This window comes from Hypomesus nipponensis, chromosome 8 (assembly GCF_054491055.1).
Source record: "Hypomesus nipponensis isolate SF chromosome 8, ASM5449105v1, whole genome shotgun sequence".
In the NCBI taxonomy this organism is placed as follows: Eukaryota; Metazoa; Chordata; class Actinopteri; order Osmeriformes; family Osmeridae; genus Hypomesus; species Hypomesus nipponensis.
In genome coordinates, this window is record NC_140368.1 from 4,500,623 (window position 1) to 4,526,307 (window position 25,685).

Consider the following 25,685-nt stretch of genomic DNA (forward strand, 5'->3'; position numbering starts at 1 on the left):
CCGACCTATATCAAAGTAAATAGAACAAACAATTACTTTAGCTGCATGCTAATGAGGACTGCCGTGCCACACACACCAGCAACTAAATCTAAAGACGGGGTTAAACATTACAATCTGTTCTTCATCTGTCTGCCCTGAAATGAACCAGGTCTCTTTAACCAGGTCATCCCTCAACTGTTTACTGTGAGCAAAAAATATAATGAATAAAAACAAATCCCTCATTATTGTCCCTAACTGTTATATTTTATGTCGATACTTACACCTTGGGCTAAGTGCAGTGATAACCATTTCAACGCATATCAGACTCGTGTTGCCCCCTGCAGATTAGGGATGGTGTGATCCAGGAAGCGCTTCTCTCAGTTGAACTAAACCAGCTGACGAATGGTATCTCCCTACTCCCGGATGGAACGCGCCGCTGGAGCCGGGTGCCCAAGCGCTGACAGCAGAGCAGGTTGCCAACAGTGTATCGTGTTGGATGTCGGACTGACTCTGAGGACACTTCTTTGCCGAAAAGGAGGTTACTTTTCCGGGCAGTAACGGTGGGCGTTGACCATGGCCTCTAACTTCAATGATATAGTGAAACAGGGATACGTGAGAATACGGAGTAAAAAACTGGGGGTGAGTGGCATTGGATGTTACTGAAGATAGCCTGCTGGTATTCAGTTATGTGTGGGCAGTGGTAGATGCTTCAGGAGCAGCTGGACTAACTTGGTGCTTTAATTGCTCTATAGGCGGTTGTCCTGTGGGTGGCTCTTTAAGAGGGAGTACAGAACAGAACAACATAGTGAAGTTTCCCTTCATAACTGATTTTTTGTGGGGATTTTGTGCAAGGAATGTATTCTAAGTATTTATACAGTACATAACCTGTATAGCTTGTCCTAAATATACTGTTCTCCTTCGTCGATAGCACGTGCTAACATGTACTATTACAGTGCCATCTTTCATTAATTCAGGGGATGCATTTTTATAACTTTGTTGTGTTTGGGAAACTGATTTTAATTGTATACATTTGTATATATTATTATTGTAAATATTATTACATGTATCATAAATATTGTGATTAACACTGTACTATGAGAGCAGGCATGTATTGATTTTGAAGCCCTATACTTCGGCTAATCATTGGACTGCCATGGCACAGTTAAACTTGCCTTGTGTGTATCTGCTTAAAGTACAGTAGGCAATGCAATGTAATCCACAGGCTCATGTAGGAGTTTAACATGTCACAGTGTTCTGTGGGATAGCGTCTATATTACCATGCATCACCTGTATTTGTACTTTTCATTATTCAGTTCCCCTAGTTTGTCCTTGTCACGTTGATGGTGAATTCAGAGGGCTTGTAGGAAAATAGTTTGAGATATGACTGGAGTGACAGCAGGTGCTGCTGGTCAAGATACAAGGCTGTATATTTGAGATCTAATACGAGAATGTCAGTTGGGCAAAAAGAGGTTTTATCAGAATGGAATGTGCCTGTCATTCTTAGATTGCCACGGGCTGCTTTGTTCACTCATTCATAAAACCGTGTGGTTGGTTTTGGATGACAAAGCCCCAGCTTTCAAATGATAAATGAAAGCTGCTGTATTTGGATGATGTTTGCAGTGAAGGACAATGATCCCAGCCTACCCGAGCATCACCAACCGTGCTTTCTGAAGGCACTGAGTTAAGGCGTGACTCTTTTTGTGTGTAATCTGAAATCTGTAGTTTGTTCTTCTTAAAAAAAAATGTAATCCCATGTAATCACTGTAAATTATGTCTGGATGTTGAAGCACACACAGCCACATAGGAGGCTTAATATTTCCTCTATGCAGTCTGATGTAGAGATACACTGTAGTCTACTGACAGAGTGGACACCGATTGGCAGTGCTGGAGGTGAAGGTCTTATCTGTGCTGTCTCCTCCCTCTCTCTCTCTCTCTCTCTCTCTCTCTCTCTCTCTCTCTCTCTCTCTCTCTCTCTCTCTCCCCCTCTCGCTTTCGCAACATTTCTCTCTGTCTTTCTCTTCTCACCCCTTCTGTCCCTGTTTACTTCTCTTGCTTTCTCTCTCTTTCCCTTTCTGTCTCTCTCTCTCCCTCTTTTTCTCTCTCTCACTCATCCACCCCCCCCCCCCCCTGCACTTCACGCTGTTTGTCGATGTGTGGAGCTGGAGAAAAACAACATGTTTATTGTGTCCTTTTCACCCTTCTTACCTCTCTGGCTCATTTAATCATCGAAATGCCATGCTGAGATGGGGTTGCCTGTGTGTGTTTGAATTTGTTTGTGCCTTTGTACACGAGTGTGTGTGTGCGTGCACGCATGCATGGATTTGTGTGTGTGTGTGGGCTTGTTTATTCTTGTAAGTCCTCTAAAGAATAGTAAAACAAGGACTAACTTGTGGTGACATTGAGTTGGTCCTCACAAGTCCAAGTACTTTTGGTTTTAGAGGGGTTAGAATAAGTGTTAGGGTAAGAATTACATCAAGAGTTTGGGTTAAGAGTTAGGGATAGTTTAGGTTTAGGGTTCAGATCAACATTAAGGTTAGGGTTAAGGTAAGTGTTAAAGTTAGTGTTATGGTTTGTTACACAGGATTTTGAATTGTGAGTCCTTACAAGAATAGCAACACAAATGTGTACAAAATGTGCGCGTGTCTGTGTGTGTCTGTGTGTCTCTGTATGTGTGTGTGTCTGTGTATGTGTGTGTGTCTGTGTGTCTCTGTATGTGTGTGTGTCTGTGTGTCTGTGCGGCCACAAGTGATACACGGGTACACAGTCTATTCACTGACAAGATTTTTCTAGACAGACAGTAATTTCAGCTTCTAATTATACCATGTTCGCTGACACCTTTGCTTAGTCTAACATGCATATGACAAGGTGAGCTAAATCAGACATTCACATTTGTCTCCTTTCTGATAGATTTAGTTTGTTCCTTCATGTCTATTTAAGACGTCCTCTTCCACCACCACTACCACAAGGCTAAGTGTTATGTTAGAAGACATGCAATTGATATCTATACATTTGTCTGACTGTATTTTAAAATGTATGTAACATACAGTAGATTACATCTGTGTTATTAAGTGGGTTTTATTCTTAGTCAATTGCAGCTGTACGGGGAAGGTCTTGCAAATATCAGGCATCAAGGCAAATATCACTGACCTTTCAATATTATGACATTTTGCTTCATATTGTACTATTTTACATTTTTCATCCATTATATTTCTCTGTCTTATAATATACTAGATATTTTTGGTGAACATAACTGCTGCTGACAAAAGCTTTGGCCAAGCTCATTGACATCTCTGAATGTGTCTGGTTTAGTTAATGTATCCATGGTGTTAATAGCCAGAATTTGCCAGGCCTCCTTCCATTCCTTTTTGATCGGTTGTTTGACCTGGAAGCTAGCTGGTTGGTTCCTGCTTCAGCCCACTTTGTCGTTTTGTTTGGTGTGGACAAAAAATCAGTTTCTTATTCATTCTCATCCTCCTCCCCATTTTCCTCCCCTCTATTCGCACTCCCCACGCTGTTCCCTTCACCTATCTCCATTATTACTTCTCTATTATATCTCTCTTTTTCTTTCTCTCCCTCTCCACCTCTCTCTCTTTTGCCACCTCTTTATACGTCACCTCTGTTTTCTGACAATCATGGACAGCTGAGTGATTAAATGAAATGGGATTGGCGACCTATTCATTGCCCACACTGCCAAACCCCTACAGCGCATCACCTCTTGGACGCGCACGCACACACACACGCACTTCTCTCTATCTCAGACGACACTGTTTCTCGCAAGTACTGATCCAACATTGAAGAACGGGTTCCAAAACACACAGACAACAAGCTAGCAATCTGTTGCTCACAGATACGTGTGCATCCGCAATTAAATCTAATCCTGAAGCTTTGTATCCTAAACCATCACCCTACCTAAACTGTGTTGACTGACTGACTGCATATGCATACAAGACAAAGCATCGAGAGTGGCCCGACAGGAGAGAATATGATAAAACTGTGGTGAGACACGGATGTAATGAAAAAGATAGATCTAGTGCAGTGTGAGGAATAGGTTCGGTGGCAGAGGATATTGCCATTGTCCCCCTTTCCTTTCGGTTTCTGTGAGGAATGGCAGATATTATCGGAGGAAGGGTGGACTGTCTTGAAAAGAGGCATAACATGACCTTTGAGTAATTTGTGTGTCAGTCTGAATCCAGGTCCGTGTTTCACAGTTTGAGGTGGTTGCAGTAAATTGAAAAGGTCAGACAGTGAATATATTTACTCCACAAATTTCATGGTGCTGCAGTTTTAATGCACAGGGTGGTCCATTTGACTCCGGTCTCCTGCAAGTCAGACTGACAACCACTCGGACGTGCGTCTGTTGACACAAATGCACTGGGAGATGTTTACTGTGCACTGGGAAAGTTCCTAACTTGAGAACTGGAGTAAAAGAAAATGAGAGACTGCTGACGCGACAGCGACGGCAACATTCTATTTAATCTGACCTCATTTCTGGACGCTTGGTGATTGTGTGGTAATGTCGGTCGAGTCCATTCTGATAAATGTACTCTGCCCAACTTCCTTCATGTTGCACCATGTTGCACTGTGGCTTAGACTGTCCACATTGGTCAAACTGTAGCATCTGAATAGAACGTTATCTTCAGGAGAACAGGGAGGGTCCATCTGTTCTTGGTGGCTTGACTTACCCCTTCCCATCTCCTTTTCTCCCTTTTTCCCTTTATTTCTCCTTCTCTTACTGACTCTCTCCCACCCACCATTCTTATTAACTTGCCTAACCGTTCTCCTTTTGTGTTCTCTGGGGTGGGGTGGGCAGGGGTGGGGGTGGGGGGGCTGTGACTCACAAGGGGAGGTTTGTGTTGGGAGAGATCACTGGACTGTACATGAGGAATATGTATTGTCATAGTGTGGCTACACTCACTGTTGTTGACGCACAGCACTGCGACCCACAAAAGAGCAGGGAAGAAGTGCAGAACAATGTCCCTATTGTGAAAGATGGCCCAGCCATTTAAGATAGGATCTGGCCCCTTGTGGGCTTGCACTGTTAGCGCTGACAGGCCTGCCTGAATAGAGGGCGTCAGGAGATCCCCAACCTCCTACGGCTCTGACCATAGGGCCACGCAGGGGGAGTCTGAGGCGTCAGACAGAGACTCCATTTTATTAAAACACCGAGCCGATCTGAAAGGAGAAACAGAGACCGAAAAGAGAGGGAGTGGGAAGTGTCTGTGCTCGCAGAGCGCTGCAAAAGTGGCACTAATCACTAAAATAAGCCATCAGAACTCAGAAGGGATAAATTGTGAGACGGCTGTGTATTTTTGCAGGACATAGCGGGCATATTCACGATCCTCCTTCAGTAGTCTGTCTTGTTTGTAGGTATCATCACAGAGGTGTCTATACTGTGGGATGCTCTGGCTGAAAGTTCTGTAGCCTACTTTCTGTTTTGTTCCTGATAGATGTTGTTGAACTGAGTGGATTAATTCACAAATATGCAAGGTTGTGTGCAGTTTGTTTGGCCATTCGTTTTCACTTTCATCAGTTGCTATCAGACAAAGGCCAGAAGACAAATTGCTGGCTCTGATTGGCTCTGATGAATTGCATCTCACAGGAAATGGGAACAACAGCGCAAACGTTATTCACAGTGAAAAATGTGCCACTATTATACAGCTTCTTTCATAAATAAATCTTTGCCCCAACCTCACTTGAACATTTCACATCATTGATCCCCGCTGTACTTAATTATCAAAAAAGCTTTTTACTCAGAACAGGGACAAATGTTGCTATTAGCAGTTAGCAATGTCTAAGGCGGAATTGATTAAGTAATGTGCTCTATAGTAGGACCAGTACTCACAATACACCATTGTGTGTGTCATTACACTCTTACTCTCTGCCTCTTTCATAATGCCAGAGGACTCTCTCTTTCTCTCCCTCTCTCTTTTTCTCTCTCTCCCCCTTTCATTCACTCTCTCCCTCACTCCCTCACTCCCTCCCTCCCTCCCTCCCTCCCTCCCTCCCTCCCTCCCTCTCTCTCTCATTTTCTTGCTCCTCTCTCACTTTCTCTCTCTCTCTCTCTCTCTCTCTCTCTCTCTCAGCATCTCTTTCTCTCTCACTCTCTCACTGCCTTTCCCTCTCTCTCTCCCCATCCCTCCCTCTCTGAAATCCTCTGACGACGCGTAACATCAAGCTCCACGCTGCAGCTTTGTGTTGAGCCTGTGTGTTCTGATGAGCTGCTTTGTAAAGTGCAGGGATCCCTAATCCACATGGAGGGGAGAAGGCAGAGCTCAGCAACAGGACAGACAGGACAACCTCCACATCACCATGCCATTTAATCTCCCCAATCCCACCCGGCAGACACGCTGACCTCGCAAACCCCCCCAACACACACACACACACACATGCCCATGCACACTCTCGCTCTAACCCCCCCAACACACACACACACACACATGCCCATGCACACTCTCGCTCTAACCCCCCCAACACACACACACACACACACACATGCCCATGCACACTCTCGCTCTAACCCCCCCAACACACACACACAAACACACACACATGCCCATGCACACTCTCGCTCTAACCCCCCCAACACACACACACACATGCACACTCTCGCTCTAACCCCCCCAACACACACACACACACACACACACATGCACACTCTCGCTCTAACCCCCCCAACACACACACACACACACACACACATGCCCATGCACACTCTCGCTCTAACCCCCCCAACCCTTTACCTACTTACCCAAGACGAACGTGTTGTGACATTAATCATTTTGCATTGATACCTCCTGTCACCTCGGCTGCCACTTTCATGCTCTGGATTTGCTGGGAGCCAGCACATTTTCATTCATCTCAAATGGACATGATCAAATCACCTATCTTCCAACCACTAAATAAGAGTCAAGTTCAAAGAGAGGTGATTGGTGAACCGGAGACTGACCAACCAACCGACTGACTAACCGGCTGACCAAAATAGGGATTTATAGAGCTGCTTGTCACAGCAACAACAAAAAACTGAAGAAACACATAGATAGATGTACAGTTTTAGTTATCACCTTAAGGATGTTTAAGGATGCACTTTAAGGATGTTCTTCAAAATGACAATCTTTTACATTTGTAAACTCTTTACCCCCTGTTATTGACTCTTTGTTGACTTACAGAGAGATCTTTCCATAGTTTGAATCTCCCCTTCCCTTCTCAATCCTGTCTAGATCCAACTTTAGATGACAATTTCATATTTCAAAGATAAGTTTTTTATGATTCTCTGCGGTATTATTATATATTTTGTGGCCACACTTGAGATTCTCCTATAAAATCTAGAGCCTGAAGGAAGCTATCATAACTCCATTAACACCTCTGCTCTATCCTTCTGTCCTCTCTCCATCCGTTAGTCTTCAGACCATTCCTCTAGGCTCAGATCTACCTTGTCCTGGTGTGAGTGTGTGTGTTTGTGTGTTGGTTAGACTGCCAGTAGGAAAGCTTTGTATTTTCTGGGTAAACAATCAAGAACCATAGTGGAAGAAAATGCTGCTTTTATCAGGAAGGAATACGTTTACTATTACTATTTATTAGAAACACATCCTAATAAATAATCATTATTTTCTCCTCACTCGCCCTCTTTCCTTTTTCCTTTACACAATTTAGAATGTAATTGGCATAAATTGCTGTAGCCACTGAGAGATTATTGTACAAAGAGTAGAACTTGCACAGGTACAAGAGAGTAGACAGGAAGTGATGCAGAGGAAGGGCACGTCGGGTACTGTTTTAAATGTTTTCACAAATGCCCCTTTCCTGCAACAGTCAACAAAAATTTAATTAAAAAAACAACCAGGTTCAGGGTGAACCTTTGTCCAAACTGAAAATGGAAGTTCTCAGCAATCTAATCATACAGCTGGTCTGTCTGTCTATATCTCTCTGGAGGTTCTTTTAATAGTAAGAAGGTGACAGTTTCTTTATTTCCATGAACCGGGGATGACATACTAGGTACCTGTCTAACTGAGAACAATAGATACTGTAGCAAAACAACTCAGGGTGCCGTGCCGCGTGCTCTTATAAGATGCACTGTCTTCTAATGAGCTGAGCAGTCGCACTGCAAGACGATCCACTTTCTGGTAGACAGCTTTTGATATTTCCTCAAGAGTTATTGTTTAAGAAATTAATTTTGAAACAGGTCTGCCAAGGGATATAGTAAATGGAGCACAAAACCTTGGCGGTGCCACGAAAAAATATTTCATGATGCATAATGGAGAAAATAAGGACTTCCTCAGACATAAAATGCATGCCAAACATGAGGTTACTGGACAACATTTTGTATTGAAAAACGTGTGTTGTGTGCAATATGGAGAGAATTGTGAATTAAGCCTTGTGGAAATCATCTAAAGTTTAGTATGGACGTAGTGTTTAGCTAACTTGATCAAGGCTTGTTTGGAGCTGGTGTTGTACCAGGTACTGGTTATATCTATACAGCAAAAGGCTGTTTTTGTACTGCAGAAAATCCCACTTTTTTGCCTTCTTTTGTTTCAGATTGTTCCATCTCATTCTTGTGAATAGTCTGTTAGGCAAAGTGATAATTGCATTCCTCAATGACTTCATGCTGAGGCATACAGTGACACTGAATCACAAGCCTCTTATTCCAACGGAGTTTGTTCTTTGAGTGGAAATGAGACAAAAATAATATGACAAACTCCATTTCTACACCTCCTTTGACATTAAAATGCTACAATGTGTTTTCCCCCCTGTGCACATGTGTTTACTCCACAGTGTATAATTTGATTTGCCGTCCAAATGAGAGCTTGTGGCTGAATCTAGTTAGTTCCAGCAGACATGGGTATCTGCTTTAGGATGAAGAGAAATACGCTTCAGGCACAGCCCGAGCTTACCAGCTAAATGCACCAGAGAAGCAGCCCAAACATCAGTAGAGTACCTCTTTAGAATTAATCCTCAGGGAGATTTGAACCATTGCATGAGATTTACCACTCTCAAGAGTCTCTGATGATAATCCAATAAAGCAATGTTCCACAAAGTGTCCTCAGAACATCTTGTTCATTATTCTCCCAACTGCTCAACCTTCAGATCAAAATCTATATTTATATGATAATGAAGTGGTCAGCTAATGTTAATTAAAGTAGTCAAGTGGTGTATCTGGATTGCAATGATCTCAGTAAAGGTCCCTTTCATCCCTTATTAGAAGCTCCTCCGCTCCCTTTGAGGCCTTTATGGGTCCCTTCAGAGGGACACGGCCTATAGTCCCTGAACAACCAAAACACACCTGTGTAGCTCACATGCTAATTTGTCTTTGGTTAAAGAAGAGCCGCTAATATAGAGATGGTAAAAGCAACCAAGTGCAACGTTTTGATTTTAGAAAGAAAAAACACCTTCATTGTGCAGTTTAGATGCAGACCTTTGAGGATGTGGACAGGAGGAAGTAGATTTATCCTTTTCTTCCTTTTTCACAGGTTCTGAGTGCTGCTTGTCAGTTGGTCAATACTCTGTAATAGGAAAGAATGGCCAATCTCCCTAAAGTTGATGATTTGGCCTGTGTCTGTGACAGTGCTAGAGTTGTGCACACTGTCAGACAGGTTATTCTTGCATAGTCAAATCCCCTTTTTGTCTGCGTGTTATTGTCCGTGAACACAACGCTTCATCCTTGTAGATAGATTAAATGGAAATTGCTCTCTCTCTACCCAGACTGCTGACTAAAGCTGTAATGCTGAGAGGCTTGGATAAGAGACGCTTTAAAGAGCAGGCAATTGTCATAATGATGACTGAGAGCAAAATCCTTCCACTGTAGGCCTACAGGTATTTTTATTGTATTTACATCAGGACAGACATGGCCAGTAGCACTCAAGCTAACTTTGTTCATCCTAATTGGAATCATTGGTCCAATAAGGAAATATATATTTATCACCAGTATATCACCAGTCGGCATCTGGTGGGTTTGATGGCATCCATCAAACCCAAAACCGGGAGTAGCATTAAACTGGATGAAATTCTAGAGTAAAATACAGGTGTCACAGGAAAATGTCGCCCGTCGTGGTGTGCTACTCACCCTTTGTTTTGTCTTTTCCCCCGACTTTAATGTCAAACAGTTGTCCATGCTTCCTCCGTGATAGAACCCTGGCCATCAATCATGTATTTTGTGACAGCCAGGCTTGCCGAGTCCTGCAGGGCAGATGTTGGAGCCGACAGCAGCGACACCGAAACATCCCCTCTTCACTCTGGCACACCGGAGAAGGAGAAACTTCAATATTGACCTACATCTCCTTCAGAATAATTGTGCTGCTATTTTTGTCCTGTGCTTAAGTACGCTTTTTTGGGTGTCATGGCTGTATTCGCAGATCTGCGATGTGTTTGACATTTTAACTAATGTTCCCTGCTTTAGCCTACGGTGCTCGACATAGGTCAAACATCCCCTGCTGACGTGGTAACAAGAAAACCAGGTGAAACGCTTTCTCCCACAAAAATATTTGTATGAGAGCTGAGGCTGTTTTGTGTGGCTAGGTCCATAGTCTACTGTACGTGTCAAACCAATCAGCATAAAGCTTTGGATGAAGTTTTGGGTGAACAAGGGGTGAGGGAAAGATGGATCCCTTTAGGCTACAGAGCCTTGGATTCCATGTGCTGTTAAGTTCAGTGTTAAAATCTATTCACTGCCCTCTGACTATAAGGCCTATTTAAAAGCATAATTTATCATGATGCTTAATGTGAGGCAAGAGTGCCAACTGCAGGAGATGCTTGTGCCAGACTTCTGATGCAGCCTGTTCTACACAGCTGCTGCTTCATACTTTTTCCCTCTTTTTCTTTCTGTTTCTCCTTCTCACTTTATCTCTCTCTCTCTCTCTCTCTCTCTCTCTCTCTCTCTGTCTCACTCTCACTCTCTCTCTGTCTCTGTATCTCTCCCTCTCTCATTGTCACTCTTCATCCTTTTCACAGTAGTCTCTCTCACTGCCATGAATAGCAGCTGTGTTGCTGGTGTTATGCTTGCTACATCGTTGTTGTGCCTGAGGTGAGACACAGCTGTCACCTTCACACATCGCATCCTTTGACATCAGCTAGAAGTGAGTGAGTGGCACTGCATCCCACTTTTTCCCGATACAGTAGCAGGTACATACAGTGACTCTGACAGGTGAGACAGGGCAGGGCGTTCAGGCGTTAACACAGGACCCAGTCCGCTCTCTCTTAACGAACCGTGGGGCTACCATGACAGATCTTTGGTGTTACATTCCTGGACTAGTTTGGCCCATGAATGTTTGATGAGGATCTCTCTATCCATGCATAGTGAAAGAGAGAGAAAGATTGGGGTGGAGGAGAGGAAGGGGGAAATGAGAGGAACTGCGGGAAGAAGGGAGAGGAAAAGGAGGAAAAGAGATCAAGAAAAAGAGAGGGATGGTGAGAGAGTGGAACAGAAAGGAGGATAAGGGGAAAGAGAGAGCAAGAAGAAGAGGGTGAGAAGGAGACCGTGAAAAGGAGAGAGAGAGGAATGCTGCAAGGACTTGCCGCTGAGGTAGCACTGCATTCCACATGAGGATTTGGAATGGCCCAGATAAAGTAATCTATGATTAACTGGGACGCGGCAGGCTCACTACCCCGCCAACAGCTGTAGTCGGGGGCGAATTACAAAATTATGGGATGTCCAAACATTTTGGGGGCTGAGAAGGGTGTGTTTGAAGAGGGGGACACCAGGGAGGGAAGGGAGCAAAAGGTGGAGGTGTACAGGGAAGGGGAAAGAAGGAGAGACGAGGGAGCAGGGTACAATTAAGTCGAAACCCCTTAGTCATCACATTTACTGGGGGAATGTAGAAATGGTCCTAAGAGGGTGGGGTGAGGTGGGATCACTGCTATGATTGCTGTACCAACTGCCTGACGGTATAACAAATCAAATTATGAAGATGGACACCGTGACACTGGCTGGAATTGATTGCCGGCACCAGCAGCTGATATTGCAGGTTCGGGTCTGTCATAGTCCATCAGCACTCATTATTACCAGGGGAACAGTGAGCACTCCTGATAGGCAGAGAACTCACACCATGTAACTACACACACACACACACACACACACTCGCACACACACACGCACACACACACACACGTTAGGCACACGCACACAAAACACATACACAGGTACAGACACAGGCCTCCCAGCTTGCTATTTATTACATATTTACCCACACATATGATGCTAATTGAACAGTGATTATCATACACACAACATTCTAACAGTGCTATCCTTTCCTTCTCTGCTAGATTGAACTCCTTGTGGTTCAACAGTATTTATGTAGCAGACTGTCACCAAGTCATTTTACATCATTGTCTCAATACTGCTGAGTATGTTTATTAGTTTTGAAGTTTAAAACGTCAACAGTGTCTCTTTAAGACAGTGGACAGAGCCACAACTGAGATGAGATGAATGTAAGCATATCCTACTGAAACACTGATTATATTTCAATATTGAATACTGTCCCCCACTTCCAAGAGCTCTGGTTATTTTTATCCGTTCTGATTAGTCGGTTACCCAAAGCAACCTGTCATTTGGAATCATTTTCGTGTCTTTTGATGGTTACTTATGCTAATTCAAATGGTGACTAATATCATGGTGAGGGAGTGTGCCCTATATTTTATTGAAACACTAGGCATGTCTTCCATAAACCAGAAATGACATCATTCTGTGAAGTGAATGGACTCTGTGTATGGTGTCCCTTTAGAAAATGACTGATGGCTGATGTGAGTGGTCTTTTCTTTACTGTAATTAAAAAATGTAAATGTGTAGTTGTAGACTGCGTTATTTAAATGTATGTTTTGTTACCACTGTAACCTTTTTTTTAGATTCCTTCTCTTTTTACCGTGTACATCTCTATCACTCATGACTACGTCCCCTGGTGAATTTTGAAGCGCTAATGAGCTAACACTTAGCCTGGCAGCTGCCATCTCAGGTACCCCCCCCCCCCCCCCCCCCCCCCCCCCCCCCCCCCCACACACACACACATACACGCACACACACACATTCACACACACACACACCCAGACTATCTTAAAGGTGAGAAAAAAACTCCTTCAATACCACACAGCTGGCTGGTGTTAGTTTGTTTGTCTTCCTGTTGGCTGAAGAAAAAACATGCAAAGCAAACCCACCCACGAATGCTCCTGTGCACACATGATTTTCACATCTCATAGGACATGCTGTACTCAGGAGAACAGACACACACACACACACACACACAAGCATGCACGTCCCAAAGAATAAAATCAACGCAACACGCAGTGGTATAAAGTTCTGTTTCAGGGGGATTTCTATAATGATTTGTTCAAATTTAAGGATTCAATTGATTATTTTGAAGCTGTAAGTGGTAGCCCTGACCATTTCTATGAATACATAATCATGAATGCTTTGTGACTAGACATTAGTTTCCCCTAGGCTCAGAACGCTGGAAATCCTGTGTTTGTATAAATGCATTTGTATTAAAAACCAAAGCTGCAGTCAAATATGGATGGCATATTTGACCTGTCTTTGTAAGGAGCGATGAAGAGGGTGGTGATTGGAAACGTCAGGCCAGCCTAGGAGTCTGCAGTCTGTCTCACAATTACAGGCCTTCCAGTTGTTAATCAGACATTCAGATGTCAACATGCAATCAGAGCAGGGAGAGAGAGGCACTGTCCATCTTTAGCCCCTGAACCCTGTTGTGAAGCTGGTCCAATAAAGCCCCCACTGATTGCGTACAGTCCTTTATGCTGGTGTATTGGCTGGTGCATTGGGAATCTATGTTGAATGAATATGTCAATTTTTTTCGAAGTACGTTGGTATGGTTATGAAAGATCACCACTACAAAACTGTATGATTTCTACATCATGTGCCAGTATTGAACACACATAAGCGCTTAGTTGCATGTGATATTCGTCAGCCAATAGAGGGGCTTAAACAAGGGGCTTAAAAAATTACGTTTTTTTATATTGAATCGTATCAGTTTCGGAATAGCTATGATACTATTAAGTGACACAGCTCGTTTCTGGTTGTGCATGAAGTGTAATATTAGAGGGGAGGAAAAGGCTGGTGCCTCTACACAATGGTAATCAGATGACAGCGCAAAGCAGATTACGCTGATTATATTTTCACCAGCTCTGTCTTGATAATTATTGTGTCTTACTGGGAACTAACCTCTTTTTGTTCGGCGCCGAGCAACACTCACAAGAATGTTCCAGCATGCAGATGACTCACACAGCAGCAGTGGAGTTTCATTCACGTTGGTGTAATTAAAATCAGTGTGAGAGTGTCTCTGAATAAAACCCTCTAGAATACAGAGGATAGGACCTCACTGACAAAAGCGTTTGACAACTGTGGAACAGACAAAATTAAGCCCTCCCATTCATACCCTTTTGTTCTTATTATGCAGAAGCTACCTCTGCAAGCTTTCCTTTGTACTTTGATAATTACTTAATCTGTGCACATTCTGAGTGAATTACTCTTCTCTCCCCATAGTGGATTTGAAGCAACAGTTAATTCAGGGTTTCTTTGTTTGTTGAACTCAGATAGGAGATGTGTTGAACATAATCAGTACAGACTCCGATCCCATCCATTACCTCACCGATTGCTGCATTGCCCTCTGGATTTTTGTTTACCATTGTTTGCATTTAACAAATGTAGTCGTGAGAGGAAACGAGATGGTCCTTGAAGCAATGGCTGCTTTGTTCCAATCTGTGTTTCCACAGGAAGGCAAGGAGCAGATTTCTCCCAGCTCCGCTGTGTTCCTGTCTGTTTTGTTTGCAGTGTATAATGGGCCTGGCCGTCAACAGGACCGGGGGGCCTACCAAGGCAGATAGATAAGGACCCTGGAAACCCTCCGCAGTCAATTAACCGAGAGTGCCCAGTTCAGGTCATTCGTTTTCCTTTTTTTGTGAAGTACATCAGCTGAGGAAACAAGCTAATCCCAGTTCTCTGCTACCCCCGCACTATGCAGACAGGGATAATCCCACATCACGCAGATTATTATCAGCTGTCCGATAAGAGGAAATAAGGGGATCGTCACTAAGATCTGGCCGTGATAACGCAGGGCTAATAAGGTGTTCGACGATTGTCTTCACAGCACCATGCCGCATTTCGCAATTGTCTGCTTATTGGCTGACATTCACTATTAGTGGGGGTGGTTCATTTTCCGGTTGCCTGCTATTTTCAGGTGCCATCGAGGTTTTATAATAATGTAGGTGGAAAGATAGCGCCTAGGTATACAAGGGAAGGGACCCATCATCAGAGATATATAAAACCTGAAAATGCTGTGATTGACAGTCTTTTTCAGGTGATTTTTTATAGCAAAAGCCTGTATGATAGGTTACCATGACAAAATATTCTGCCATTGCTGACAGGTTGTCGATGTGTTTGAGGGTTTGTGCGTATGTGTACGTGGGAGACAACTTAGTGGAGAGGTCGTTAAAGAGCGTTCTTGAATCTAAGTGCGTGTGTCTCTTTTCATTCTCTGACCTTGAGGTGGCCCCTTGGCACACAGAGCTTGTCTGTGTCTGTGTGTGTGTGTGTGTATGTGTCTGTGTGTGCGTGCGTATGTGCGTGCGTGCGTGTGTGTATCAACAGCCCTAAGACCCTGCCGACGAGAATGGACCAGATCTTGGTCCTCCAATCAATACTCAGTAAGCTGCCACACCTTAGAGAAATGCAGGTGCAAGAAAATGACTATCAACGCCCTGCTGAGAAGAGCATCCAGAAATAATTCATGTGTGTTCAGAGTGCCAGTCCAGCCAGGATGAAATGGCTAACATACGATTTTGTTAAAACCAAAGTTACATATGGTTCAGTTGGTTCAATTTGCAAGCTCCATGCTTGTCACCATTTGCTGACCTATCTTTGCATCAACAATCCTGGCCATCCACACAGGTAGATCAGGCCACTAAATAGATGACACCACTCAAACTGTGTTGGGTTTCAATTGAGCACAAGGAAATTGTTTGTTTGCTTGGTGAGCTATTAATCTAGTGATGCGTGGATGAACATTTCAATGAGCTTGGTGCAATAGATAAAGAAATAACCATTTGGAGAACAGAGCATTTAAAAGGAGAAAGCATTTAAATTCATCCCATTTGTTCTTGTTCTCTGCCCCTTTCCAATTCTCTGAATTGATACTTTTCCTCTTCTGCTTAATTGTCCATCCAAATGTTGCTTGAAATCGTTGAAATGTTTTGTTTTCAAAGTGCATTTAAATGATGAATTAACTCTATTTGGTACCTATGGTATTGCACTGGTTGTTTTTGTCCATGCATTGTAGCCTGACTAATTTCAATATGGTAGCCAAGATGAATACACAGCCAGACTAGACACTGGCATTGATGGATGTCTAAGCACCAGGGAAAGAGAGAGACCTGCACACATTGCAGATACTATCACCACCAAGATCTCTACCTGTAGGCTTCTGATTTGGATGATGTTAATGATTATAGTGTTCGAATAAAGATAGTGTTAATGATTATAGTGTTCGAATGAGGATAGTGTTAATGATTATAGTGTTCGAATGAGGATAGTGTTAATGATTACAGGGTTCTGATAAGGATGATGTTAATGATTATAGTGTTCTGATGAGAATTATGTTAATGATTATAGTGTTTGAATAAGGATGATGTTAATGATTATAGGGTTCTGATAAGGATGATGTTAATGAATATAGTGTTGAGGATGATGTTCATATCAAAATTATGTTAGGGTTTCAAAAGAAATTACTGGATCCTGCTTCATTTTAAATGTTTGCTTCTGACAGAATTGAGGATCCTGGTTTTTGTGTTCTGTTGAGGATGATGTCCATAGTTTTGTTCTGTTTTCTGATTGCCATAATGTTGGTTGGTTCTGATATCTGAGAGGACTAACATATTCATACTACTAATATACTGTATCATAAGTGTACTAATATTGTGTTTTGGTGTTCTACAGTAAGGTGATTTGAGTCTGTTGTTTCAGGTTTGGGAGTTTGTGTTGTCTGATTCGAATAATTAGGGGTTGTGATTTCTGCGACTGGATGATTCTTCTGTGTGTGCAGATCTTCAGGAGGTGCTGGCTGGTGTTCAAGAAGGCTTCCAGCAAAGGGCCCAGGCGGTTAGAGAAGTATCCAGACGAGAAAGCAGCTTACTTCAGGAGTTTTCACAAGGTAAACACCATGTCTCCTTAACTGAAGTTCTCTTTTACTATAATATGCAGTCAATCACTCGAGCATGGTTTTCCATACAGTTCACTCCATTGTTTGTCAGAATGATACGGTATGAGATCATGACACCCGTGACAAGGAGCTTGATATAAAGGTGGCCCCGGGTCTGATAAATACATATTTATGTCTCTGAACTGATCTGACCATGTCATTGGTTGGTGTCCAGCCATCACAATATAGTCACACCCTTCACTTTGATTACGTAAAAATGATTCAAAAGCCTCTTTATTCTTGATGCTTTTGTTATTTTTGAAAACCTCTTGTGTTACCGGATAATCGTATTACACAGAAGTTAAAATATCCTTTCTCTTTTGTCCTTATATGAAAGTGCTGCTCTTTGGACACAGATAATACAGTTAAGAATCCATTAGAAGACATTTGCAACTTTATCTCATTCCTCTGGGGCCTTTTCTCCTTTTGAGGAGGATAATCCTGAATATAATATCTCTCTCCCCGCTTCTTAAGTCCTTTGAAAATACCCCAATTAGGGCTCATTATCAAGGCAGAGGCAGATTATCTTATATGAGTTACACTGCGAGAAGCGTACTGGTGTAATGAGGGAAGATGGAGTCTTAGATAGCCACTCTTGACAGGTTTTTGATGTGACTTCATTGTGCGAGAGCCCTTAATGTCCCATAACAGGCTGTCGAATACTCCCGTAATTACAAGTCAGACTTTCCGTGACCACGTCGCACAGCCTCGTCTTACAGTGTGATACAGTGGGTGAGGCACGCAGTGGGTGAGACACGCAGTGGGTGAGACACGCAGTGGGTGAGACATGGGCAGAAAACTTCAGACTGGAGTCCTGATTTTCCTCTGCTTTCCATGAAGCCCCTTGATAACATTTAGGTTAGGGTCTCAGACCTAAACAATCTATCTCCAGTAACGTTGTGAGGGAAATTGGGCTCTTGCACTGCATCATGCTGTCAGAGAGGGGCTCCCAAGGTGTGGTAACCCCCTCTAGGGACCTCTGCACACAGCAGAGGAGTGAGCGATGACTGCACACATGCACCAGTGCACCTGGTAATGCCTGGCTCTAGAGATCAGACAAGGTTCCGTCTGACAGAGGGAGTTTGTTCAAACAGCCAAACTGGAGAGGAATCACAGGCCACTCTCTCTCTCTCTCTCTCTCTCTCTCTCTCTCTCTCTCTCTCTCTCTCTCTCTCTCTCTCTCTCTCTCTCTCTCTCTCTCTCTCTCTCTCTCTCTCTCTCTCTCTCTCTCTCTCTCTCTCTCTCTCTCTCTCTCTCTCTCTCTCTCTCTCTCTCTCTCTCTCTCTCTCTGTCTCTCTGTCTCTCTGTCTCTCTCTCACCCACTCTCCTGATTCCATAAAACAACAGAATGGGCTACATTTGTTGTTGTGGTTTGATGTGTGGTTGTGTACTTCTTTACATGGCTGAATGGTTCCTGAATATTTTTTGAACAGGACTCAAATGGTCGGAGAAATCATTGATTTTTGGCTGCCTCTCTCTGGCTGCCTCTCTCTGTGTCTCTGCCTTTTGAAGATCTCTCTACAAGAAGGCCACAGACAGAAGACGTTGTGTTCAAGTGAACAGATATGAGCATGCAGTGCATACGACTTAACAAGCAAACTGTGGAATAGTAACTGGGTGTTTGGGGATAAGTGGGGGAAAAGAACAGGGGTCGAGAGGGGGAGGACATCACTAGTGATTCCCTATGCAACAAGCCAAACCCTGCAGGCTGAAACAATGCTCAAATCTTGCTTTCTCATACCCTCATACACACACACAGACACACACTCTAACACACACACACACATCTCATAAACGAATGAGATAGCAGAGTGATAATACACACATCCCCTCTCTGCTGATTTGGTCTCTGCTGGCAGTTGTCTGTTTGAATTGTGTTCTCTCTTTCACCACATCCACTTCCATACATGGAAAACATTCTGATGGTATCAGGAGTCTCAGGATAAGGCAATGCAGTAGCCAAACCAAAATAATAACTTGTCTCAGAATAATATCCCCCGTCGACTAACTCCCTCTAAACCACAGTTGCTTATTTTAAATAGGTAATATTAGCTATAATATTTGCAAACACACAGAAGAAAAATCTATTGTTCCTACATGTGTTGTTCAGTCGTGGCTCAAGGCTTTAACATGAAGGTTATACTATCTGTATGGGCTCACAGCCCACGTCATTTATTCCCAACCTGCTGGCGTTGTGCCCACTGCTGGGAGCTGGAACTACAATATTGTAATGGTCCTTATCTCTGGCAAAGAGAACACTGAGCACATTGTGGAATCAAATGGCCAATGAATGCAGACGATATTTAATGAATTGTAATCTTCTCTTTTTTTTATACAACCAATCAATCCTGCTGTAAAATGATTTAGATGCTTTTGATGGCATTGTTCGCTATTGAGCTGAGGTGTAGTTGTAGTTACAAATGTCAACGAATGGTTTCAATGTTGAAGTGAGGTGATATTTTGGAATCCTTGAAGAGATTTCACAGATATACTATAAAGTAAAAAAAAAAAATACTGTATTTTGTGAGCTGCAATTTGTTCCTCTTTAGTGTGTTACAGCAGTGTACCTCCCCTGCACAGCAGTGGATACAGGTACTTCACATTGACTATTACCTTATGCCTATTACCTTACCCTATAAGCTAACACACACGATTATATCACATTCAACTCAACCAAGCATCAAGAGAAAACGTGATGATTTCGGGGGAAATCAGGGGGAACAGGGGAACTGAACTCTCCGGAACACCATTTACCAAAACAGTTAGGCCTATATGTAAATATAAATATGCTACATGTTAATAATAAAACAGTAGCAGACATGTTAACGATACAACTCACCAGTCACCTAATGGTGTTAATTTACAGAAAGCTGCTGTAAATCTACTTGGTAGACTACTGCTATCTGTCCCACTGAAAACCATTCAAACTGGTTGACGGGTATCGAGAGCTATGCCTACATGAACCACATAATCGATGATGCTCTCTGTGTCTTGAATGAGGGCAATGAAACCGGAAATGCCATCCACTCACCGGAAACTGTAACTCGTGTGGACAAAAAAGTTTTCTCGTGCGTACGCGAAAGTTTCTCCTGCAGACCAAAAAGTGTCATTTTTTCTTCTGTACAGGTCCCTACAGGGGCCTTTCCAACCTATTGCTTTTCAACAATAGCTTTCCAACCTATTGGAAAAAAAAAATCTGAAACTTTCTTTTTACGCACAACACGACACAAAAACGTTGAAAGTTCTTCTTTTACATTTGTTTTTTCTTTCGAAAACTTATTTTAGAAACGTTTTAATCTGAACCTTTTTTTCGATAAAAAATGTTTTGAAAAAAAAAATACAGAAACCTTGTTTTCACACACAACACAAAAACGTGTTCAAGTTTATTGAAAATGTATAGTTCTGGTCGTTCTGATACCAGAAAAATCTACTGTAACGAAGCATTTGTACTTCCACAAGCCCAACACCAAGTTGTAGTCTCACTAATGACTAATGACTACTTCATTCATGCCTTCATTTTGTCTTAACTCATTCTTTTAACTTTGACCATAGCACACAGGAAACTCCGAGTCAAGACAGTGTGTTCTTCTAGGTTTTTCCTTCTGCTGCTTACTTGTGGAGGTAATGTTTGGACTGTGTTATCTCAGATCACAGAGCTTCACAGCATTAAGAACATCACCAGGATGCCCAGAGAGACCAAGAAGCACGCGGTGGCAATCATCTTCTACGATGAGACGTCCAAGACATTTGCCTGTGAGTCAGGTAAGCAACAGCCCCCTGTTTATCACCTTGAAGCTAATCCGCTGGAGTGGGAGGGAGAGACAGTTAGAGAGAGAGAGAGAGAGAGAGAGAGAGAGAGAGAGAGAGAGAGAGAGAGAGAGAGAGAGACAGAGAGAGAGAGAGAGAGAGAGAGAGAGAGGGGCGAGTATTGGAGCTTATCCAACTCTGTTCATTTTCTGCTTTATTAAGAAGGAGAGATATAACTGGAATTATGGATTTTCCCATTCCAGGTACTACAGAATTAATTTGCTACAGTATGTGATTCAAGCCAAATTACACACTGTAATTATTGCTGTTGCCTTTGAACTATGACCTTTGAATTGTCTGCAATGTGCCAGGCTGCCTTTGGAGCCTACCTTAAGCCTTGTATTTGTAAAGTGTTACCTTTGTTTTAGTCTTATTAAAAGAGAAAAATGTTGTGACTGAGTAATGCTAAACTACAAAACGGACTGAAAAACAGACTGTTGTTTACTGAAAGTAAACAATCACAACACAAGTTAACTTTCTTTAATTAGGCACCTGGTTTTTCATGTTTCTAACAAAGTAGGACAAGTGTTTGAAACTCTTAAAATATACAGCATCTCACGAGACTGGAAGGACAGTGAACTCCTCTCTCTCTCTTTCTCTCCACACACACCCTCCCTGGCCTCAGTTCCACCCTCTCCCCCTCTCTCCCCGAGCCATATGGAGGTCTTATCCATCCCGGGTCCACCACATGTAGCATGCTGACCTTCCAGGGTCCTTCACTTCCTGCCCCCCTCTCTGGCCCTCCCACAGTCCCTAAGTATGGCTGTACGCCTCTCTCTCTCTTTCTCTCTATGTGTCTCTCTCTTTCTCTCCACCTCTCTCTCTTTCTTTCTCTCTTTCCCTGTATGTCTCTCTCTCTTTCTGTCTCTCTCTACCCCCCACACTCACATGCAATCACCCTCTCCAGTCCTGTCATGCATCATCCCATCCACTAGAGAAACTGCCTCACTGATGAAGTGTTTGTTTATACGATTTTCCACTCAGCGGCCCAAAAAGTGTATGTGTGTGTGTGTGTGTGTGTTCGAGGGATTGTCTGAGGGAGAGAGGTCTAGGGAGGAAACATACCGTCACCAGTTCTGGGGACATCACAAATGAAACAGAGATGCATATGGAAGTGTATTGAGCAATGGTGTGTGAGTGTGTGTGTGCGTGTCTTAAAATAGAGCAACACACACACAAGCTCATTGTGGCATCCTTTCACTTTCACATGCATCTCTGTACACATCAGTGGCCACAGTGACATATCCCAGAATTCCGTTGGGGCCAGGGTGGAGGAGCTGCACAAAGATAAACAAGTCTGACGCTTCCCTCATTTCATACCTCACTGACTCTTACCAAAACTCACACAAAACAATTGGAGATCTTATTTCCCATTGTAAACATATACTTAAAAAAAAAACTGCTATTCACACACAACTTTCTGCTGTGCAACTTGAGAGTTCAGTAGACAATTAAACATTTGAATCCTAATGCAAATGTCACGTCTGAAACCTGGTGGTTTTGCATAGTGGGCGACAAAATGATTATTGAGACAGTCAAGTTGGATTAATAGGTTGCTTCTTACAGTCTTAGAGACAGAATTCTGTCCTGCTAATTATTTCTTTCACAGAGAAATCTCTCCAATTAAATGTTCTCTAACAGAAAAACTTGGCCCGTCCTTCAATTTGGATAATAGGCTATTGATTGTCTTGTCGGTTGATCTCCAGCCGTGAGCTTTTTGGTACCATCAGCTTTTGACGGTGTTGTTGTACTAGGGCTACTGCAATGAGAGGAGATGGAGAGAACAGAAAGAAGAAAACAGAGAGGAAATTCAGCATTCATCTGCCGTTTTGTGTTCATGAACTGCCTGCCTCTTTTCATCAGACCTGAATCAATCACATAGATTTTTTCTACACTTCTGGTTACCTGTACTCATGTCCTGCAGACTCTGGATTTTTTGCCGCGATCTTTGTTTGATTTATGTGTTTATTGTGTGTTTATGTGTGTGCGTGTTCCTTAGTGTCTGTATGTGTGTGTTTTCATGTGAGCACACGTGTGTGTGCCTCTAAGTGTGTGTTTGCTGGCGTGCAGGCGCGAAACCCTATAGTACACACACACACACAGATATCTGCAATTGGTTTAACCCTGTGTTGCCTGTCCTGTGTGAGCAGAGCTGGATGCTGAGGACTGGTGTAAGCTGCTGTGCGTGGAGTGCCTGGGCAGCCGTCTGAACGACATCAGCCTGGGCGAGCCGGACTTGCTGGCTGCTGGGGCACAGAGGGAGCAGAACGGTGAGTGCCCAGTTAGGCCCTGCTAACGCGGGCCATTCCGGGTCAGCCTTTGCCTCCACCCGGCCTCCTCCCCCCAGCCAGTGTTTAGAGCCAGAGACAAACGTGTTAATGCTACGCAGACCCCCCTAAGGCCTGCCTGAGCACAGCAACGACTATCCAATTAGTCGCCGCAAGCAGGGAGCGATGTCAATATCATCTCGCTGTGTGTGCGTGTGTTTTGTCAGTGCGTGTGTGCGCTTGTGTGTGTGTGTGTGTGTGTGTGTGTATTTTGACTCCCGTGCCCTCTTGTTCAAGTGCATGAAACGTGTGTACTGTAATGTGTGTGTGTTAGAGACAGACAGACAGACACAGACAGAGAGAGAGGGAGAGAGAGAGTGTACAGGTTCCTGGCTGTGGCTAGGGCTGTGTTCCAAGCCTAATGAGAGGTGCTGTGCATCACTGGGTTCCCTCATAATGAAGCGTGTCACAGAGATGGATGAGATTATAGCTCTTAAAGCCATGAGAAATAAATGTGCTTCCCCACATCCTCCACCCAGGAAACCGACAGGAGGACTCAGGGCAGGGGGCTACCGCAGTGGCTTTGTGTCATTTGTACCTTCGCTGTGGAAGGAAAAAGAAAATAAAGAAAAATGAAAAAGAAGTGTAATTGAAAAAGAAAACAGACCCATGGTCTCTTCTGTCTTTTCTTGCAGCACAATTAATCCTTTTTTCATTACTATGCTTTAGACATTATTATTATTTTTTTTGAATGTGCAGAATCTATAGTAACAAAACCATTTAATTTTTATCAGCAGTAAATGCTAGTCACAAACTTTTACCCACTAATTTAACAACAGTGGGTATACAGTAAGAATTTCTTTTCATAACAAAATGAGATAAGGGTGTCTAGAAAGTAATATCCCTCTCCTATCCCTGCCTGTCCTCACCACTCCTTCCCCTTTCTCTCCTTTCCTCTGCTCTCCTTATTTCATCTCCTTTCTTCTCCAGTCCTCTAATCTTTATGACCAAGATAGAAAGATATAAAACTGAGGTAGGAACCAGAGGCTCTGCTTTTCCTTACATTTCAATTAGAAACCCTGAGCAGTAGCGGACGATAATTAAATCAAGTTCATTTTCGCTTTTCTCTTTCTCTGTCACTCTAAAAATAGCCTTCGCTGTGACATCGCCATTTCCGCTGCGCCCCAGACACATGGCTTATTTTGAAACATTAGGCGTAATTAGCAGGCATTAATTTAGATTATGAAGTGCTCTCAGAGAGCCTGTTTAAATTGATTGGGTTGAGATTTGTACTGCGGCCCTGGGGTTGGCTACTGACAACATGACGATGCCTCGGATTCTACACTTTGCCTTAGCAACGGAACTGTGACCTTCACAAGTCATTCAGAGTCAGACACCTGGTGCCTGTTGTCTCTAGTGAGAGCCTAACTCCACACAGGAGGATAGGGGGTTGAGGGTTAGGTATCTTTCCAAGCCAGTTTTGTAACTAAAATACCTTTTTGAGGCTGTGCAGTGAGCAGTCCTAAAAACTTTTTAATTTACATGTTCTTATGACTTTTCCAACTTTTTCTGTTTGCCTCATTACTTTTTTGGAAACTGTTTTATCCCAACAATTCATGAATTTCATACTCATGTAAGTAGGTTTCAATGTTAATGCTTAATCCTTAAAGACATACATAATCTGTACTGAAATAACTTGGATCCATTACTTTCAGTGGCGCAACAAAGCAGCACGTCATGCAGAACTCCAACGTGCAGATATTGTGTATGTTTTTTACATAAACTCTGCCATGGTAAAGGCTTCTGTCGTCTTCTCTGAGTAGTCTACTAGGGTATATACTCCATTCACACTCCTAACCCTGGATGACTGTAAAACTCTTTCCATGTTACAGAGTAGGACTCATCTCTGGCCTTGCACTGGAATAACAAATTCAGAAATGACTTCCTTTATTCGCAGGTTAGCCTTAGAATGGCAAGTTTATAGAATTTCATCAAACAGATCGATATGTACCCTGTCAATTTTCTGTCTGAAATAAATCTACAGTATTTGATTCTTCCTGTTCCTGTATTCTCCTTTTCTTGTGTGTCTCGCTCCAGAGCGCTTCAATGTTTACCTGATGCCCACGCCTAACCTGGACATCTATGGGGAGTGCACCATGCAGATCACCCACGAAAACATCTATCTATGGGACATCCACAATGCCCGCGTCAAACTGGTCATGTGGCCACTGAACTCCCTAAGGCGATATGGGCGCGATTCGACCTGGTTCACCTTCGAGTCAGGAAGGTGTGTGTGTGTTCATTTATGTGTGTGTGTGTGTAAGTTCGTGCATGCGTGTACAGTGAATAGTTCACATGCTTTATTTTATTATTTTTTAGTTACTATTATAAACTTTGCGAGTTAGTGTATGTCAGTAACTTGTTTAAAGGAATTTTTGGAACTTTA

The 25,685-nt window shown here is 43.0% G+C and overlaps 1 protein-coding gene across 1 annotated transcript in view; it reads left to right on the forward strand.

The window, feature by feature from the left end:
• The first annotated feature begins 412 nt into the window (after positions 1-412).
• dok6 (docking protein 6) overlaps positions 413-25,685 on the forward strand; it is a 33,384-nt gene continuing 8,111 nt past the window's right edge. Inside the window, exons 1-5 of the mRNA XM_084703585.1 lie at positions 413-618; positions 17,010-17,117; positions 20,813-20,927; positions 23,123-23,242; positions 25,337-25,526. Of these exons, the coding sequence (XP_084559711.1) occupies positions 553-618; positions 17,010-17,117; positions 20,813-20,927; positions 23,123-23,242; positions 25,337-25,526 (599 nt within the window). The 5' untranslated portion in view covers positions 413-552. The remainder of the gene's footprint in view (positions 619-17,009; positions 17,118-20,812; positions 20,928-23,122; positions 23,243-25,336; positions 25,527-25,685) is intronic.